Consider the following 21938-nt stretch of genomic DNA (forward strand, 5'->3'; position numbering starts at 1 on the left):
TATGGATCTGTGTGATGTGCATGATGCAAAACAGAATGCTAACTTTACTACATGTGACTTTATGTTTTGTGTTTACCCTGTCTGCCATAGAGGCGGACAGCCCACTGCCAACAATTTACCTGCATTTATTGGGTGCTAATTTCAGACCTGGCCAAGACCATGTCATATGAAAGGGACTGCATAGATGTTGAACCAGTGGAACCTAATACAATGTAATGGAAAATAATGCAATTTACTATCTGACAATATTAGAAACTACAAACTAGGTCAGTGACAATCTACTTTTCAAATGGATCAAAATGATTTTGTAGTGATTTCTAATATATGTTTTTCAGCTCTATCTGCAGTACCTCTTCCAACAAAGAGCCCCTCCCTCCACTCACTACTGCATAATACTCCATCTCTAGCTCCTCTCATCAGTTCTCCCATGTTTAAAGGTGAAAAGGAGAAAACTGTATTTCTTCTCTATCACCTGGTGTCTATTTGACGAGACCCCACAAAGAAACACAGACTTGTGACGGAGAAGGAAAAACCAGAAAAACAACAACAAAAGTCCTTTTGTCTTCACAACCAGATGTCTAGACAAAACGCCTGGACAGTTCAGTGGCTGGCTGCTCCAGGCCCAGGCGATGAGGTGAGGAATCGAATTAACAAGGGAGGCAGCTGGCATCGGTAAAGCCCTTTGGCTAGGGTCTATTGTTTTGATGATAGACAGGATGAATTAATGAGATACGATGTGCTATGCTGCACTGACTCACCTTTTGACACTGTGATGATGGTCACAGCACCTTTTTTGTGCTCACCAAGGACACATCTTTGGTGTTCTTTTTCATTAGAGCATTAAACAACAGTATAGTATTTTTGGAGGGCATGTCCTTGAAAAATAAACTAAAGGACCTATTGATCCATATCTATTCTTTTTTGTCTCATTTGAGACTAATGTCATAAAGATGAACCTAATCTGTGGGTCCTGTGGGTCCCTAGACATTAGTGTAGCAGTAAGGGTTGCTCATGTTGTGTGTTATTACATTTAGTTGTGACATTAGACAAACAGCTTCTGAATCTGATTTCCAGCATCTGATAAATGAAATAGATGGTCAACCACATCTGGGCTGAGACATTTGTGTCGTAGCCATGGCAACGTCACAAAGCCACACTCAATTCCCTTTTTTGTATCTGACTTCAAGCTCACAAAATGAACACTGAACATGCCTCCTCTATGACAGCAAGTAATGTACAGTCACAGAGCTAGGAAGCTGCTTCTATAGGCGAAGCCATGTGACACATTTTACAGGGAGGTCGCAGCCCCTTCATTTGCCATAATTACTTTCCAGAATACCAGGGAAAGAGCGCTGTGCGTGAGTATGGTTCTTTATTGTAATACCAATCTAATATCAGCAAAGTTTTATACATTAAGGATAAATAAAGATCCTGCAATTTACAGTAATGACCCAGAGTGTTTGAAACTAAACATTAATGGTGAAATTACTCAAACATCTTATGTGAAACTCCTACTGTGAAGGAGAGCCACATTTCACATATTGAATGGATGTATCTGAAAGTGTGACAGACAACACCTGTGTCCTAATTCAGGGGCTTGTTCCTCCACTGTCTGCATTTCTAGGCCGAGTAAGTTATCACAGTCCGCTAAGTACTAACCCATTTAATATGGCTCCTCCAAATGTGGCCGAAAAGTCTCATGAGCTCATGTTTTTAATCACAGTTGTTACAGAACAAGCACAAAACCCGTCCAGCCGCATGTCACATGGGTGCATAATCAATGGAAATTTTACTCCAGGGCAAATTTCAACTTCAATAGATCAAAGTCATAAATCTCAATGATATGGCTATAAAGTAATATATCTATATTTTAAGCCATGATGGAAAGGTTTTTCCATCAAGAAATACCTTTGAATGAATCAGAACTGAAATTCAGACAGCATGCCACTGTTCAAGCACAGAACAATAAATCCCCCCACACACTTCCCCACTATCACTGCCACAAACACACGCACACACAGAAAGACACATCAACAGATGTTGCATCACACCGCAGATGTTTCATTTTGTTAGGAAAAAGAAAGGATCACGATTTGTCTGTCATCGCTGTAGATAATCAAAGTCATCATGTCTGACGAAATAAACAAGAAGATTCAATGCGTAACTCCAGTGTAACAACACAGTTTTGTAATGTTGGTGCTATTTGTACTTGGTCATAGAAAAAACATAACATAACATCTGAAGTGTCAATGGTTTGGCTCAGCTTTGAAATGAAAAAAATGATACATTTTGTGTAAGAAAGAAATAAAGTGTGTACACTGTGTTGGAGGCACATCGACATTTGCGTCACTTAGAGCGACAAGCGTGACAATCTTCTAAAATTTGTTAGACTGCTTAAAAGGAAGAGGAATTATTCAAAAGCCATCCCTCATTATCATTCCTATTACTTCTTGACTTTTCAATTCCCCTGTAATGCAACACAGACATAGATCTAACAGTGAGTCTTATCTTCCATTGTGTTGCAATGCACACAGTTTTCCACGTGACATCACTGGATGCTGAGATAAGAACGCAGAGCAGCTCTTTGTCTCTTATCTGTCTCACAGACTCCAAAATCCTTCCATTTTTTTTCAGTCATCCCCTCCTTATGCTTTCTCTGCCTCTAATGAAGTGAGCTATGCATTATGTAATGTGTTTACACGTGGCAACACAGTGGCAAAACCATGTTCAGTATGCAAACATACACACACCGCCTCCTCACCATCACGTGGAGTAAACATAAGTCCCTACATGTCAAATCATATAATTCAAAGGGACATGTAATCTGATCTAATTAAAGACTTAAAGATTACATGTACCATTGCATTGGCAGCGCAACTAATTGCAGTCGCAGAATTTCTTTGCGGTTTGTGATGATAACGGCATTACTGCCATCCAGTCAGACCCTGGCTTCATTTGCATACTTCCCAGTAAAATATAAATGTGGTAAAATGTGATAGTGTGGGAGAAACAGGAGGAGCAATGAAACTGCGTGAACAAAAAAAAATCATATTAATGAAGATGATTAGCGGGCATAGTAGCTAAATACCAGAATATGAATACAGTCCATATTGAAGATGGAATAAACGGTGTAATTAAAACTGAGGCAGCTTAGAAACTAGCATGCTTAGGGTTTACTGGGTGGGTGTAATTAAAAATGGATTAAAGGAGGTTCATCAAAGAGAATCTACATAGCGGATAGCTGAGCAATCTGATGACATTAGTTGTCAACCTCCATTTTTGTAAATCAAGGAATTGGACATGAAATGCACCAAGGTCATGCAGGTGCACTTTTGGTATATTTGTTGGCAGTGGCACGTGGCACACTTACGGGGCCAGTACACACACACACACACACACACAGAACAGAAGTCTTTGTCAGATGGTCAAACAGCTTAAATGGGAAAAACAAAGTACAAACAAGTACAACTCTATGAATGCCTTCCAAAGAAAACAGCTTAAAAATGTGTGCAGTGCTGCAACTAACTGATGATTTTCATTGTCGATTAATTTGTCGATTACTTTCTTGATAAATCTATTGGTTGTTTGGTTGATAAAATATCAGAAAATGGTCCAAAAAGTTGATCAGTGTTTTCCAAAGCCCAAGTTCACTTCCTTAAATGTCTTGTTTTGTCCACAACCAAAGATTAGTTTACCATCATAGAGGAGTAAAGAATATATTCATATTTAAGAAGCTGGAATCTGAGGATTTTGACTTTTTTCTTAAAAAAATGACTCAAACCAGCTCATCAATTATGAGAATAGTCAGCCATTAATTCAATAGTTGACAACTAATTGATTAATTGTTGCAGCTCTAGTGTTCATTCAGAACAGCTTGCCTTCTGACGTAGTTGGACAACACGCTGTGCAAAAAGGTTAAATTAATTCAATTCAATTCAATTCAAATTAGCTTTATTGGCATGAATGTGTAACAACAATATTGCCAAAGCATAAATTATACATCCGCTATAGGCAGAGGTGATACCAAAAGTGTTGATTTACACTGCATAAGACAACAGAATTATGTGAGTGCAGATGCTGCTCACATTTAGCCACTGGATCTGGCGTGCATAATTGCAGCTTGACAATGCGCCTCACTCCAATTAGAGACTGCAGATGGATCACAGACCTGCAGTTAATCATCTGCAAGGGGAATGCCTTTACACAGCATGGTAGCTGTGAAAATGCCACTTTACCAACACAGAGCTGTGATTTGTATAGCACCTTGCACTGCGCTTTGCATTGCGCGGCTTCATGAAAATAAAGCCATACGTCGTTGACTTTCAGCTTCTGTAGTGGTATATTGAGGGCTCAAGTATATAATACTCAGTCGATAGGATGTTACTGAATACAAAGGCCCTAGTGTTTTCTACAGAAAAACATCACTAGACGTTTGTTTGTGTGTGGGCACATGTGAGTTTGCACAGCCTCAACGAGTCATAAAAGCAGGGAACGTAAAGTTAGGTGGTTGTTGACATTGTTATATGGAACTTTTGTCACTGGAGATAAAATATTATCTTGTAGTGCAGGTCAGTGATTCTCCAACAGTTACTCCTGTACTTATCTCCCATTCCCACCCCTTCTTCTGACTTTTAACTGTCACTAATCTCATAGTACAGTAATCACAGAAGCTTACAGTGACCTTTGTGCAGTAAAGGTTAGCAAGCAGTCTTTACACATCAGAAAAAGACAAAGGTCAGCATCCCTGCTCTAGAATAGGAGAGACCTTTTTTTTTTTTAAATCAGCATTTTTTGAGACATTTTAGAGATTTTTTCTACTTTTCTTATCAGCCTTATTATATACATACTACATCCCATAAACTTGTACTAAAGTGTTACTTGAGACAGAGAAAACAAAGAATAAGGAGAATTGTAGTACTACCTGTTGTGCTAGTAGCACATTGAGTTTTAAAACAAACAGCTTGCTCTGTATAGAGAATGAAGTAGCTCCATTGTTCAAACAATATGTTGTTCATTATGATGCTGAATTCTGCACTGCACAAACCTTTAACTGTTTTGCTCTTCTATGATGCTTTTCTCCATGTATGATGGATGAATGTCAGTGCATATTATCCACAAACGGTCTAAAAAGCCCCTTATCTTTTAAGGGACAAATAGAAAAAAACATGACTTTAACACTTTAGAGCTGACTGATTTTTCTGGTATGAAATTATAGTTAAATTGAAAACATCCCCTGTCATATTGTCTACATTTTGCAATGTTTAATTTAGCAGCAGGTGGACTTTATAGTATAGTAGTAGCATTTCCTAGACTATTTTCAGTGCTGCTATTAATAGACAGCTGACCTTTCATTCCTCAACTACCTTGCCAGCACAGTGGACTAAGGACCAAGGACCAAAGAGCAAAGATTGGCAAGGGGGATAACGAGGATAAGGATAAAGAAGGTGTGGAGGATGTTAATAGTCACTGAAGCCATTTTATAGTGAGAGCATAGACAATTGCTTTAAGGATGAGAGCAGGAAATTCAAACTCAGCTTGTCCAAAAGCAAATTATCATGTAATATCAAATATGACAACAGATAAGCAGTAGCAATAACATTTCATTTTAAATGTTTGCACTCCTCTAAGTTTCAGGCCTCTTCTATACAATTGTTCTTTTGAAGACTGCATAATATGGAGCATAAATACATTTAGTAGTTCTCCGCATATTTCTCCACACAGAATATCCTAATTTGCATCAGGACTAAAGACAATTGGGCTTCTCCTCCTCCAGCTGCTATTTAACACTTCAGTGGCCAAAGATGAAATCAGCGCAATCATGCTTTACTGAAACTATTTTCACACATGGACTGAATAATAAATCTGAGGCATTGCGCGTCACATCACAAAACAGCAAGTGAGTGCTACAGTAAAAGCACAAACAAAGTGAACGCTTTCTAAGTCTGCCGTGAAACTGGATGGTGAAAGCGAGAAAGTGAACGACGAATCCGAAATGCCAGAGAGGAGGGCAGGGGCACATAGTGGACACACCCTGGTCTCATGGTTTTTTAGCAATTATAGCAAAACTGTCACAAATAACAGCAATCAGTCGTGATTATTTTGATAGTAACACACTGTATGATGATGATGCTAAATGAAGCCATATCATTATATGGCTCACAAGAAGAGTTCAGAGCTCCAGCAGTTGTGATTGAAGTGATTGCAGTCTTATTTAGTGGAACTGTCCAGACTTTCCGATGCTGTCTGGGCAGATTTTCATAAACAACATTTCATCAAGAAAAAAGAGAGCAATAGAGTCAGACTACATGCGCGGATGCCACAGAGACTTCAGAGCAGCTAGCTGTCTTCAAAAATTAAAAAGTGACTGCATGTGTGTATTTGTGTGTGCATGGGTACACACGCCTGTGCATGAGATGAGCTGTACTCCTCACGGCCAAGACAAGTGAACTGCATCAATCACATCAACATACTTGCAAGACGGCCATCATTCTAAAAAGCGAGCAGTAAGGATGACACAAAGAAAAGGGTTACAGATTACACTGTGAAAGATTAAAGCAGACGTTTTTTTTATGTCAGTAAAGTACTGTACCTACAATGCAAAACAGAAATGGAGACAAACATCAGACAGAAATGGAGGGCGAGGGAGGGAAGAGCTTAAGAGAAACAGGGAGGGGAGGAGAAAAGGAGAGGAAGTTGATTAAGAAGAGAGATGAGATGTAGCAGAAGTCTGGAGGAGAAGGCAACAAAAAGAGGAAACACTGAAAGTTAAAAGAAATGAGTAAAACAGAGGCCAGGTGCGAGGAAAGACAGAGGGAGGGGAAAAAATCCACCTGTTACCTTGCCTCTGTTGCTTCCTTTTTTTTTTACGGCTTGAAAAAAAACAAAGTGATAAAAAAACGGTTCTTATCGTGAGCAGAGCAACATGGGGCTTTGGGTGCTACCCCCCCCCCCCCCCCCCTGAAAAATACTGTTGATGGGATCATTATACTGTATAGCAAGAAGGAAATGAGTGGTCTCCCAACCAAACCAGAAATGCCTGGGGTAATGGAAACCCAAGGAAGGATGAGGACTAATTAAAAGGAGGGACAAAAAGACAAAATGAGGCCACTAAAACACCACAGAAGCCAGCCCATTAGCACATACATGTTAAGACCACATGACCAACAGCAGCCAACTCCAGTTACTATATATATCTGCACATAATGAAGGACATGTAATGTAAAATAATACAAAAGATGAAGGATGTAATGGATGTAATAGAAAAATGTTGGTAGTAGCATGTACAACGTAGGATAAACACAGGATGCATAAGAGAGGATACAAGACTGACAACAATTGGAAATATTAAATCGTGGTGGTGTTGTGCAGGCTAAAGATAAAAGTAACATGAAGAGCTAGTTTCTAAGGGGCTGTGTAACATTGACTCATCAAGCACCTGATTTTCTGAATTGGGACAATGGAATCAGTAATCAATATATTTTTTTCAATTCATTTATCATTCTCAATGTTTGTTAATTGTTAAATAATTTTATATTAAATCACTTTGGAATTGTAAAAATAATTATCTAAAATATGTCACCTTGGTCTTTGGGAACTTGCAACTGGCATTTGTCGCTTTCTGACAATATCGACAACATAATATCAATAATTAACTAATAATAACAATCATTCCCTCCTAGAATAGTGTTACTATATGACTCAAGGAAAATACACTTTGCTATACTTCATTCTTATTTATTCAAAATCATACTCATAACTTTTCCTTTAATCCAGGGGTAGAGCCATTATTTTTATTATCGTGCACCCTACCAGGATACAGTAAGGACAGAGTGCAGCATGTGATATGAGCAGCTTAATATTGTTGCTTCATCCCTTTTCTGTCCCACCACCAGAGCAGCACTTTTGGTTGCTCTTTTTTTGGCGCCAGTAAATACTGCCATTACTCTAGTTTACAAACGGAGGGCTGCAAATCCAAATTAGGTGTAATTCAATCAAGACCAAGTGACCACTAGTGAAATGGAAATATGTCCTTTAGTGAGTCTGAAATAAAGAGTCCAATCCAGACGTCTTTTAAGGGTTTTGTTCTTTGCAAAGGGTCAGACAGACATACAGAGTGCAAACAGTCTGCAGAGTGTAAGACAAAGAGCCAGTGAAGAAACAGGTGACTTTATACTGTAAGGGTATTACGCAGCTATCCAAGGGAGGAAGGGAGTAGGGACCAGCTGTCCTGAGATGGACAGTCAGATAAGAAAACTCTCTAACGAGCATCTTTCCCATGGGAAACTTCACCACACAGTGAAACACTGGTCTATTCTGATGAAGCAGGCAGGGTGAAACAGTAAACACAGTAAAATATCAAATTTCCATAACACTAGGCAGCACTGTATATGTCTCGTTGTCATTATGTGTGCAATGCATGTACTCATATCCATGGCAACGGGTGTGTTGAGTTTGGAAAAAGCGTTTTGTGGTAACAGTAGTGACAGAAATGTAAATCAGCATGGTGTGTGCAAATACACCTAACACTCTTGATCTGGCTAGCTTTATCTGTTATCTGACCTCCTGTAGTAGCTGAGCTAATGTTAGCAAAATAGTCTCTATATTTGCAGTCCTGCTCACACAGTCAGTCAATGGCACAGTGTGACGGCCATGACTGCTTAATTGATGACTATCTGATGGCATTGTTTGTCTAACTGGCACTGCGAAGCTGTGCGATGAATAGTGGACTGTAACAGTAGCTGTGTTTTTACACTGAGTGAACTCCTCCCATTAGCTGCTCACGCTCAATTGGCCAAATTAGGTTTACTAATTGTTAGCTGCTGGTCAGTGAACAACATGTGGCTGCTGATGAGAGAATTTGTCCCCAAAAGTAAAGCAGAGGTCATGTTCTTATCTAGCGACAAGCAGACGACTGTTGTCAACGCCGGTCAGCTTATCTCGATTACTCAGGACTGTCAACACATTTCTAGCAGGGCAAAAGTCTTAGCAGTGCCTTGAGTTGCTAGAAGAGAACATGCAATATCAACCTTAGACAAGTCTATTGATTTACTTAGTGATGACATTATAAATCATAAACAGATATTTAACAGAATCATGTTTCAGTATTATTTACACTTTAGTAGGTCCACATACACTAGATAAAACAAATGCAGTCTAATACAACAGCACTGCAATAAATCCTACCTTTGTGAAGGTTACAATGTTCGGTTTCTGTATTTTAGAGAGCTGCTGATTCAACTTTATGGTCATTTTACCACTTTACCTAATAAACTGGCAAAAACTGAGTGTATATTGAGACAGACACATTGGCTTGACAGGTGTTCTATCAAGATAAGTGCTCAGAAACAACAGTCTGCCCACTTTTTTACTTACATAGCAGTGATGCCTAGTGCTGGGTGAAAATCAATACCATGATAGTGATACAGAAAATAAAACAGTAACATGTGAGAATCACAGCAACTCAGTAAGATTCTATTGAAAACAGTAATACTTACTGTGGTACTTACTGTACTAATACTTGTTTTAAAAAGAATCTGGCACTGCTTTAAAGTATTGCTGTTTAAGTGATATGTGGATCGATAGTAAACTGTTCTATGTTTTATAAAGCAGCTGTTGATATCAATACGAACCCTCTTTCCGTCCTCTTCCTCCCTGCCACTGTTCTTTTCTATTTCTCTCTCCGTCTCTCACCTCATTCTTGATTGACTGTTATGAGAAGTGACTGTCGATCAGACTCTGGGCAATTGGATTACCTCGACCCTTTATTGAAACTATACCCACTTCCACTGCGCAGACACACGAAGCAACACCAATAAGAGACAAACAGATGTGGACACCCACACACATGTATACATTTGTGCACAGACACCATTTTGACACAGGTAGACAGCACACAGAGCACAGTATGCAGAAATAATGAAGGGAAAAACAACACATGAACGCACACACACACACACACACACACACACACACACACACACACACACACACGTCATGGTCGTTCTCTGTATTATTTGCTCTCAATAAACCAAATCTCAGCATATTTTGGTAATCTCACCCCAGGCTGGGGGGAGTGTCCTAGGAGCCCACTGCAGAGAGCCTCATTGCCAACCCACTGCGCCAACCCTGATGACATCGTCACTATGCACCATTCACCAGAGCAGGACCGGTCCCACTGTTACTGCCTCAGCTGTTCATAATAAATATGTGACATTTAGACACATTGCAGGATACCTTCCAAAACAAACAGGGATTGTAGTACAGTCAGTATGCTCATGTATCTATAGTTTTCCTTGATCACTACAGAGGGTTTAAGTTCCATCCATTGCAAATCATGATCAGACATAAGCGTCAATTTTTAAAAAAGTGATTTGTCATTCAAGAAATGGAACTAACACACTGTAGTTTTACTACACCGGGTGTAAAAAGGTCACCAGAAGACTGCTGACTTTGCTGTAAATGGCAACATCACTGTTTCAGCCACGGTTAACATTGTTATGTGTTGAATCCTAATGAAGCTCAGTGTAAAGATTAACCAGGAAGACTATCTTCATACTTCACTCAGCTTCTCTAATCAGCTGACTATGGGCTTTCTCTCTTTAGTTAAACTAGCCACGATCTCCGTCAGCCTATCATGTAGTCGCTGTCAAACTTTACATCTGTTCTCCTCTCTGCTGCTGCCAGTTGTTATTTGACCCCAGTCACCTCCAGTTCATCATATCCAGGCCCGGGTTGGGCTCATCAGAAGTCCACATCTCATCCTGATCTTCAGCATTCCCTTCATCAAATCACCACCACGTCACAGTGGGGTCTAATCACCAAAAATTATTCACATTTCCCATATTCATTGTTCGCATGTCAATAAATTATTCATTCACTCAGATCAAGTCTCTCCTGATTGAAATGTATTTGGTGACAAATAGTGCAGTGCTGCCCCTACCACTGTTTTAGGGGGGAAGCAATAAAAGTGTCTTAGAGGAACGGAGAATGTGACAAGCCTAAACAGGCAAAAATTTGTGTGCTGGTTTATGATGACACCATGTATCTGTAACACGCCTACTCCTCAACACTAGTAGTTTCCATCACCCACACCGAAAAAAACCCTAGCAGAAAGTTTTTATAACCAAAGAGGTCTGATGATCACAGAAATTCTCAAACACACCATGTTGTCTCTCTTTCAGATAGGACAGTATCCAGGACTGCATGTTATACTGTAGCATGATGTTTTATGGTTTGATTTTTTTTGTTGCTATCTTCCTGAAAAAAATAGCGCAGAGCACTAAGGGATGTTAACAATATAATTTCTCATATACAATCTATCCATCTATCCATCTTCAGTTAAAATAATTGTAAGCATAACATTGAATATAGCAAATAAAAAATGAGTTTAGATATATGGTTGTGTTATGGGCATTCAGTACTATGAAGCCCTAAATCTAATTGTTAGATTTGTGTGCCTTTGGATTTGTGGGTGGGTAGTTTTTAGTTCACATAATTTGAGGATCTTTTATTCATGTCATTAATATACAGCAGATGCTTTTCTGCCCACGCTAGTATCTCCATCCACTTTTTGTTGTGTCCTTTAATCACATTACTCTCTCTGTCCTGAACAATACAATCATGTTGCCATCCTCCTCCTCTGTGTTCCAGTGCTACCTTAATCTCTTTCTCCCTTCCTATAACTACGCATTTCTCTACCTGCTTCCTTCCCTTCTCACTTTTCTGCTCATTCTCAGATAAACCAATGTAAGTAAGCACATCCGGTCAATAATAACAATACAGCCACCTTATGCAAATGCATACCCATGGGATGATTTTTTGGTCTACTGTCTCAGTAATGATGTACTTTCCAGCGTGCTGTTTGTGCAGCAGATCATGCAGCTGTATTCAATGTCATCAGGAAACGTAAATATTATGTTTGCAAAAACAGCTTGATAAAGCTCTAAAACAAGATAAGGTCAATGTTAATAGGAATATTAATGTGTATAAACAAGCTAAGCCATTTTTTTCAGTTTTACATAGTATAGTTTATACATTGTTAAATTAAAGACATGAGCCTTTCTTAAACGTATGATGTACTCAATGTGATTATAATATATGCCTTGTAATGGTTCTTGAGTACTGAAGTAGTATTTCAGACGAAACACTAAGCCTTGTTAACTCCACATCCTCTCATTATTTAGGCTTAGCAGTGAAAATGAAATTGACTGAATTCTATCATGAAAGAAAGGTGAAAGTTGATACTCCTAATGTCTGCTTTCCAAGCAGACAGCCTACCTAACCCTTTTTCCCACGCAAAAAATTGATCGTGAATCAATAAGGTAATTAATAAAGAATGGGACAGATAAGCAGAATAGATTGATGGCATTGATAGCAATAAAATCTTATCAATTCCCACCCATAAAATCAACCAGACTCCATGGAAACTCACTACCTATTAATCAGTCTTCTGCCTGTACTGATACACACACACATGCCGTACGTACACTCAGGCACTCAGGGAGACATGCCTGCCTACACACCGCACATTGGAAAAAGGCACCTCCCACAGAGAGCCCACATAACTGCAGACCCACACAGTTGATCAATAGTCTCATGTGAATGTTTAACTTTGAGCCCCCGTAGATCAATACAGATTTCTTAACAGCAACAAAATATATATTTCTGCCAAATAATGATGTGTTGCTACAGTAGAAAGCAGTGTCTATGGTATCGGGTCACAGGAGACAAATAGAAAAGAAAAGGACAGGGCGCTAGCTTCAAATAGCTTGTTTTTATACGCTGCTCCCCCCTGAAGAGACTGAGTGAGAAAAAATGTAATCTAGTGTCGATGCAGAATAAAAGCAGGACTTAGGTTTGTACTACTTCTAAAATAGAAATGAGGCGAGAGAAATTCCAGCAATGGCAACAACTGTATGCAATACTAATACAGCTAGAACGGAAGAAACATAGAGAGGAGAAAAGCATTAGCAAAGCAATGGAGTAAAAAAAACAACAAAGAGAGACCATGACAGAAGATGACAGGCGGACGTTCAAAGCCCTGGGAAAAAAAAGGAAGAACAATCAGACAGGCTGTGAAGGACAGAGGAAGGGTGAATTGAATTAATAAAAGCAGAAATAAGGGAGAAAAAAGGTCCTCTAGACACAAGGCGATGAGGGCGAGGCAGAGTGAGAAACAGCAAAATAGAGAAGTGTGTGTATGTGAGAGCATGCAATTGAGAGAGAGAGAGAGCGAGAGACAGGGACAGGCCACATGGGAGCAGAGGAAGGTTTGTGCAGCATGTCAATATAAATGCTAAGTCACTCAAGGGCTTTCATCCAACTGAAATCTCAGCCTTGCTTCACAGTCAGGCATCCATTAGAGCAATTTAGAGAAAAGGGATGGATTAAGAAGGGGTGAGAAGTAAAGGATATCAAATATCTACATTTGGCTGAGCTTCTGATTAAGTCACATTTTAGCCTCTTATCAGCTATTCTCTGTCATCAAACAATACTGTGTACCTTTGACATTCTCCTCACCATTCAGCCTGCTATTCCTCATTTCCATTTCAAACAATGTCACATCTCCCTCTGTCACTACCACTTTTTTTTCTCTGTCTTTTCACTCTGTCTGTCCATCTATTACCCCGGCAGAACCAGCCGTGTGGCTGCTGCAGCATCAATAATAATTTGCTGCCTTGGCCCTAGGTTCCCTAAAGGCATACTGGGAACCCTGGGTATTTACAAGGGTGTAATCTCCTACCTGGTTTGCACTCCACACATCCACTCCCATCCCTGTGACCGGGTGACCCAGGGGATGGGCTGCTGGATGGACAGTTCTGAGACTGCAACATGACAGCGGAGCAAAGTTAAGTGACAGGGCAGAAAGAGGGAGGAGAATTAGGGCGCGGGGGGATGAGGAGGAAGCCCCCTGCCTGGAGACACACCATAGCAGTGACACAGATTTGTAAACTAATAGATACACTATTTCTGTGAACAATGTCGTAATCTATCCTGATACTACTATAGGTCATGGATTTCTTAGATATATATTAAGTTACTTGCAGTTACAGCCAAGGTGCACCTGTTACGTCTATTCCATTATTTTCATTTAATTTGTGTATTGAGAATTGCAAGTCTAATTGTATTTTGAAATATGCCTAAGTATGCTTATTACTCAGTGTGTGCAGTGTCAAATAACAACTTGTGCCGTCATTTGTGAGCGCTTTGTTCAAAAGAACAGATCTTTTCTTGAATGAACTGAATCACTTCCTAAAACAATCCATTCATTTCTCAGTCAGCTCAGTTGTTGAGCTCTCAGTCAGTTGCGACGAGCTAACGCGCAGGGATACACTCTCTCACTGAGTGAGAGCTTCAAGCCATTCGTTCATAGGAGGACTGGGGTGTGTTCAAGGGAGAAAACAATCAGATGATTCCGAATTGCGAACATTACTGATGCCACAATATTGGTCTTGGACAACAATCCAGATATATATGACATTATCTAGATGGATATTAAACACATACGTATGCAAACAGTAAACATTACTGCGCCCTCTCACCACCAGTACTTTTCAATGCTGCAATATGTAAAAAAAGGTTGGCTGAGCCTGAGACTGTCTCAGATCCTCTCACTGCAAGAGAGCAAGTTCAGTGATTCGCTCACTGTGAGCCCTGAGTGATAAGTATTTGCTGAGTAGGTCAAGACCGGCCCTCTCCCTTTCACTCCCTCTCATGTCTTGAAGTCTCAAAGTAGGAAGATGGAAGGTGTCGCGAAAATATATGCGCTGTATATAATAGGGTAAGACTTTGTTATGGCAGTTTTCAGTCTGCAAATTGTATCCAGCTGTAACAGTTTGTGGGCACGCAGACCTCCAAGATACTACTTCATATTTATACAGAGACCGGACAACAAAAGGAGACTGATTGGAGCAAAGTAGGCAAGAAAGTTGGACTACATGTTAAGTTCTGAAAATATGTGTCAGTTACTTGTTTACAGCCAGGGTCTGAAATTAGCACCCGCCACCCACCAAATGCAGGTAAATTGTTGGCAGTGGTGGGTGAAATCTTAGGGCCATCCGCTCCTTGGCAGACAGGGAAAATGCACAACAGAAAGACATGTAATAAGGTTAGTGTTGGTGGTGTCGCCTGCGTCACACACAGCAAACACGGCCACCAGTCAGTCAGCTGAGAGAATATATATGGCGGCATTTCAAACCATACTCACCAATCCGGGAGAGGCCCAGTCCATGGCAGCCAGTGCGTCGTGGCAGCCAGTGCGCTGCTTGCCAGCAGCAGCGGCCGGTCTACGGGAGGTAACTCCGGTGTTGTGGAGAATTACTAAGCTTGCCTATTAGACACAAGAGGCCTCACTTGGTTTTATTTTCGTTAGCCAGCTTTTGTATTGAAACTGAGTTGTTTTGCTGGGATCCAGAAGAGGATTTTTTTTGTTGAGATACAGACTCTTGTGGAGATTTGAACTGAGATAAGGACCCTAAGGACAACCAGTTGAACTGCGGGCTCTCTATTGAGCACTAGCTGTATAATATACTGATGATACTATCTGATATTATTTCATGCCATGACTTGACTCTCAAATTATCTTTCTGTGAAATTCTGATAATGGGATACTTCTCCTCCATTGCTCATCAAGCAACCTTTTACTCTGTCTCTTTCTAATCTGCTTCCTTGTTATCATGACTGACATATGGGCTACAGTTATGATAATATATTGACTGTGTATCTTCAATTGAAATAGGTTGTTAAGTAAAGTGGAGTGATTGTCTTGTACTGAAAGACATCTGATTCCAGCTATCAGTTGTACTTTACTATAAAATAAGTTAGCATAGAAAGCCCCGATCGATCCAAACACCATTAAGAAAACAAGCATTTTAAAAGTTGTTTGCTTGTCATCATGCGGACAGACTTGAAAAAGTAATCATTCTTACTTTTAACAAATCAGCATCACAATATAGTTATTTCAGCATCCTATTGATCCATTTATTGTAGGGCTGTGGTGGTTCTGAAAATGAGACGGTTTGAGGGACAGAATTGTAACACACCCGCTTACTTGACTGTTGAGCTGTAATTAAGAAAGTGTGACTACTTTGGCAGCTCTGGCAGTGTGGGGGCGGGGGAATGGTGTAACGTATAATGTATTTCTATTTAAGTATTTCTAGTAGGTTATTTCATTATTATTTTAATTCTACTTCATTCTCCAGCTTATTTTAGTATTTACTCACTATTTGAATCGGCTCCCTTTCTTTTTTCCCCCACACTTACACACACCTTCACCTCCGGTCTCTCACTGCAAACACAGTGGCTTGCCCCGCTTTTCTGTCTCTCTCTCCCTGTATGTGTCTCTGCTCTGCTGACTTTCTCCATCAGCAGTAGGCCGCGATTCCGTTTTCACAGCAGCAGGTGCGCCGCATGTGGATCGAAACCAATGTGGTACTGAGTGACATCTGCAGTGTGTGTGTGTTCACTGTCGCACCAAGCTTGTAAAATGTCCACCGTGATGTCATACCTAATAAGATCTCTTTGTGTTTCTCTGCAAAATGTTAACATGGGTCAAAAATATTTTGACAGCTGTTAATATACCTGGGCGGCCCACCCAAGTAAAGTATATGTGTGAAACACTGCATTTAAAGCAAGGACAAACTGTAGGCCTGTGTTTCTGTAAATCTTACACCTTCAAAATATTTTATTGTCTTCCAACTGCCATGTGACAAATTTGATCAAGTCATGACTGAGTGATCACGCCTGCAAGTTAGACTAGTTTAATTAACCCAAGATGGATCATAATAATAATAATAATAATAATAATAATAATAATAATAATAATAATAATAATTAGGGCTGTGCGATATGACAAAAAAATCATATATATATAGGTCATTTCATATCCCATTAACGATATGAATCCAGATATGGAACTTAACCGTGCAAATAGTAATATTTGTAATAATCCAGCGGCAAAATCAGGTGAGTAAAGTGACATATTTTTAGGGATCTGTTTCTTGAAAATACTTTTCCTACACTGTCAAAAAAGCAGGGTACAAGATAAAGAAAGCACTCAGTTAATGTTATAAATTATGTTTCATTGTTTTTGTTTATTATTATGTGCAATAATGAACGGTGGCAAAGGCCAGGTAATATATCTACTGTAAATACATAAATATGTATTTATCTATGTGCAGTTTACTTGTGTGTCTCCAGACAAGAGGAAGGGAGGAAGGGAGCAGGTGAGGGGTAAAGGATACATCCGTACGCCGCCTGATCTGGAGCCGATGGCCAGGATCTTCTGCACAGGGTCAAAGGCCAAAGCAGTGGGCTGGTAAGGGAAACCATGACGCACCGTCTGCAAAAAAACCACAAAGCAATATTTCAGTTTAACATGAAAAACATTGTAGGATCACAGGGTAATGAAATGATTTTATCATTTAATTATTTTGCCTGCCCTCAAGACATTCTACAGTGTGGTGAATCCAGTTAAAGTTTTGTCATTTTAAAAAGCTGAATATCTATTTTGTAAAACTGTGACCTTTAATTCCAAAAAAAAAAAAGATTCCTAAAGCCTTTGAAATGTTATTGTTTTCTGACTAAATGCTTAAAGATAAAATGGTTAAAGATAACGAATGACGTCTTTTTATTGTCAGCTGCCACTTTGTTGTTTATTAAGTGAGTGACCAAAAAAAATAAGAATATTTTAAGGACTTTCTGTGGTGACAGTTTGAGATCTTGGTAATGCTTATTGTTTGAATAGCTCTTATGTGTTTACTACAACAAAAAATAATAATTGTGGACAAATACATCCATAGATATCATTCTAAACACACATTCCTACTAGTCCTTGTTTTTGTATATCAAGATGCATCAGAATTTCAATTAACCGAAAGCTTTCTGAACCCTTTACAAGGTCAATATTCTTCTATTGATAAAACACGGAGGCTTCACACTGGGTAATTAGCAAAGAAACGTTACTGTTGCGTCTGAATTTAATTGAGAGTGAACTAGCATCAAAATTCACATGCCAAGGCTGGACGACATTGTCTGTCACACGCCCACTTTGAGATGCACCACAGCTGTCTTCCATTAGTCATGTTAAATTTCCCAGCAATGCTTCCCTTACAGTAATCTGCTCTGGAGGGATGTGAAGATGCAGATGCCACAGATAAGAATACAAACATTGTCCATATCAGATCATAGTTTCGTTTTCTAAAAAATTGATGACCACCCCTAAGAGCAATGCTGTCTGTCACAGAGCAAAGCATTGTAACAAAAATAATACAAAGTTCTCCTATCAACTTGTCTTTTTTTCCATCCTACAGTCAGGATTTTTGAAAACAGTCCCACCATATCGATGATCCTGAAATCTCAATTTGAGTGTCTAAGGAATAGTGAATGGGTGAATGAGGGAGTGATTTCAGACACAGCCAAAGAGTCTAGTGATCTCATGTAATCCGCAGCAAAGCACCGCTCACCTTCAATCTGAACAAAGGTCTAATCAGCCACAACTGACAACACCTGTGAAGGTATGCAGGTCCTTTCAAGAAAATAATACATGAAACTTTCTACTGCAAGTGATCATACATCATGCACCCTTGTAGTCACTAAACCTGGTCAACATCACTGGCTAAGAAAGCCTCGGTACACTATAAAGACAAATGCTCGTTAGTTCTATTTGAAAATATTTCATCTGTAAAATTTTTAAAAGAACTCTGCCAGTGATAAACATCCTGTTCTGAACCACACAATGAACTCCTCAGTGGCTTGTTTGTTCATAATCATACCCATTGTTGCCAGACTGCCCCCCCTCCACCACCAACACCTCATCACCAGCACAAACACCTTTTCTTTTGGCTGCCTGAATTGTTATAACAGGGGTTTTGTGCTCTCATTAATACTGCAGAGGCATGCATTTGGAAAGACAGTATGAGAGTATGAGGATGAATTAAATGGTTACAAAACACAGAATGAAATCACAACAACAAAGACACACTGAATCCCAATCCAACCACAGGAGTCTGTGTATATTTACCATTCATATTCAGTAAACAAGAGCTTCTGAGTGTGACTCTACATGGTACATACATTTTTATTATTATTTACACATATTGCATATTTATGAGTTCATTATATTGGTGCATGACATGTTAAATTCATGTTATATTTAGGGTAAAGAGGTGTGTGTGTGTGTGTGTGTGTGGTGTACACTGCTGTGGCATACCAATTAAGAGTATCTGACCTTGAGATGCAAATATATCTGTCACTCGACTTAGACATACACAGTGGGGTTCCACTAACACATTTAGGCAAATGAGTGCCTTGCATACAAATGGAGCAGCAAACACTAATATAGATAACCTTCATGTAAGAGATAAAAACAGTAAATCTAGTATCATACAGTCCATGGAATCTGATTTTTTGATTGAGCACATATATAATTAATCAGTCAGTTAAAATGGATTTGCCTTTTTATGATATTTGCAAGGTTTCCTTTTCCCTGTGATTTATATTTTAAAAGTGCATTAGATACCTAATTCCTCAATTTAAGAACAGGATCACACAGCAATTGCTGGCAGTTTCCTGTCCGTTTTTAGTTTCAATAATGTCACGTGTTTTACTCCAGATTCAACAGCAAACACTAACTAGAAATCTTGGAAATTAATGTTTAATTGTCCATTATATAGCTTTATGAGTGTTGTATTGCTTGTCTTTCTGTTTTTTTACCAGGGATCTTCACACTGCAGTTTGAAGCGATATGGAAGGCACCCAATCGACTGGCCCAAAAAAACACGTTGCACACAAGGGCTCTTTCAGGAAAAATGTGCTTATATTTAATAATGCTTGAACGTTAAAAACTATTCAGAAAAAACACATTCCCTTATGTGGCCATTTACATGCTATTTTAAAATCAAATACCTTTGAGATTGTAATTCTCTTCCATGCTTTATTGTGTTGCATGAAACAAGATATTGGGGTGGGACTTGATGCCAGAAGAGACAACATTTTAAAGGGTTATGAAGTAGGCAGGACAAACTTCTCACGCCTTCACAGGGCTTTACAGTGCAAGTATTTAACTGCAAATGTCCATAAAAAAAAAGATATGTGTGAACTGGAAAAATCATTTACAGCGTGCAAGTTAAGACTGCAACCTACCATAATCTTCCACCCCATTGCTCTCTGCTGCTAATCATTCAAAATATTGGGCCGGCCTCTGAGGGCTGCTTCAGCAACACATTAGGCAAAACAAGAGCGGGAGACATGCGTTGTCGGCACACTTGGATTATGCACCAACCCACATCCTCCTCCTCCAGATCCAGTTCAACTGTTGGTCAGGTTTTTGCAGTTGAGGCAGTAAGACAGAAGATAAGAGGGATAAGATAAGCAAGGTTTGGGCATAATGACATAATGGCAGGCCATTTAGACTGATAGGTTGCCTTTTTTTGAAACCATAGACCAGCGATCGGCAAATAAGCAGTCTGGGTTTTTTTTGTCAAGCCTTTACATGGCAGGCCAGAACAAAGTCAAATTTTTTCAAATCTTTGTATATTTGTGAGTATGTTTAGCTCAGTCGGTACTGTGTGTGACTCCCGGTAGGAAGGTTGTAAGATTGATTCCAACTATCTGCGGCTATTTTTTCTCCCTTGTTAAACAAATTGATTATAATGACCCTTTTGCACATGCTCACAATAAAGTAAGTGCTGCAGTGTGTGCGCGTCCTAGCGTTTGATCCGCATTCATAAACATACGGATGCTTATTTTCATTTCCCTGAGGCAATTCAGGGGAATCCAATCACACTTTACTTTACTGACGAGTGTGTCAAGCAGACCAGAGTCTCTTTTGAATGTCCAGAACTCTTGAAAGTAAAAGCTCTCAATAAACTTGTCACTGCTGCACAAAAGGTTGTCGCGCTTTTATTTTGGAGGCACAATCACTTAAGAAGAAGTAATTGTGTGAGAAACTGTATCTGTCATGACCGAGATGTATTTCAGCAACAGCCGCTATCAATTTATTTATATTTTATTTTTCTGCTATCAAAGCAATCTGGCCGCGGGCCACCTATTTCCGACCACTGCCATAGACTGTATAGACGGGTTTCTTGTATACAAACACTACTGGATGCAGCCAAGGGGCAAAAGCGCTTTGGTAGCAGGTGTCGTGCCGAAAAGTGATCGTCCACCGAAAATGTGTAATATCTTTGTTTATATTTGGAAAACGGACTGTAGCCAATTTTGCAATTATCCTTATGACTCTGCCTTATTTTACTTGCTGTGTAGGCCTACCAACCAATCCACTCTTTTTTTACCTGTTAAAATACCTTTAAATGGCCAATACAACTCGTAAAATGCATGTATTTCACTTGCCAGAAAAAGATTGAAGCCTTTTGTTATTGACTTTTGTTTTTTCTGCCCTGAAATTAGTTGATTTCATTCAGAAGAGATATATTTGACAGATTATAGCTCACCTAGTACTTTTTACCTCTTAAAATACCTTTAAATGGCCAATACAACCCTAAAAAATGCAGTAGGCTATTTTACTTGCCAGAAAGTGATTGAAGAGACCGGGCAATACAGCTCCAGCAGACAGCAATCACTTTTCGGCAGACGATCACTTTTCGGCACGACACCTGTCAGAAGACTGCAGTCATCCACTGTAGGTTACGCACTGTTTGTAAATTCTTGTTGACTTAATAATAAAATGCCATTTTCAGAGTTGGATCTGTTTGTTTGTGTTTCATTTTGAATATTAATATAACATGCGTGACTGCGCTGCAGTTTAGTGAAGCCAGACGTAATGTTGTTCAAGTCAGCTGCTAGCCAAAAGCCTAATGGAAGAACAAGGGAGAGAGGCATTCTTTCCAGAGCTTTACTGTGGTACAGTGAGTCCTACCATTTGGCCTAGCTGTGTGACACTCAAAGAAGAAAAGAACATTGTCTTCCGCGAACAATTTTGT

At 39.4% G+C, this 21938-nt stretch overlaps 1 protein-coding gene across 12 annotated transcripts in view; it reads right to left on the reverse strand.

The window, feature by feature from the left end:
• Nucleotides 1-21938, reverse strand: part of stxbp5l (syntaxin binding protein 5-like) — a 166543-nt gene that overhangs the window by 124266 nt on the left and 20339 nt on the right. For all 12 annotated transcript variants that reach the window (XM_038720194.1, XM_038720192.1, XM_038720190.1 and 9 more), the window contains exon 2: nt 17241-17338. In XM_038720194.1, the coding sequence (XP_038576122.1) occupies nt 17241-17338 (98 nt within the window). The remainder of the gene's footprint in view (nt 1-17240; nt 17339-21938) is intronic.

Source organism: Micropterus salmoides, unplaced genomic scaffold (genome assembly GCF_014851395.1).
Source record: "Micropterus salmoides isolate LMB-PRFRI ecotype aquatic unplaced genomic scaffold, ASM1485139v1 Ms_hic_scaffold_15, whole genome shotgun sequence".
NCBI classification, from domain to species: domain Eukaryota; kingdom Metazoa; phylum Chordata; class Actinopteri; order Centrarchiformes; family Centrarchidae; genus Micropterus; species Micropterus salmoides.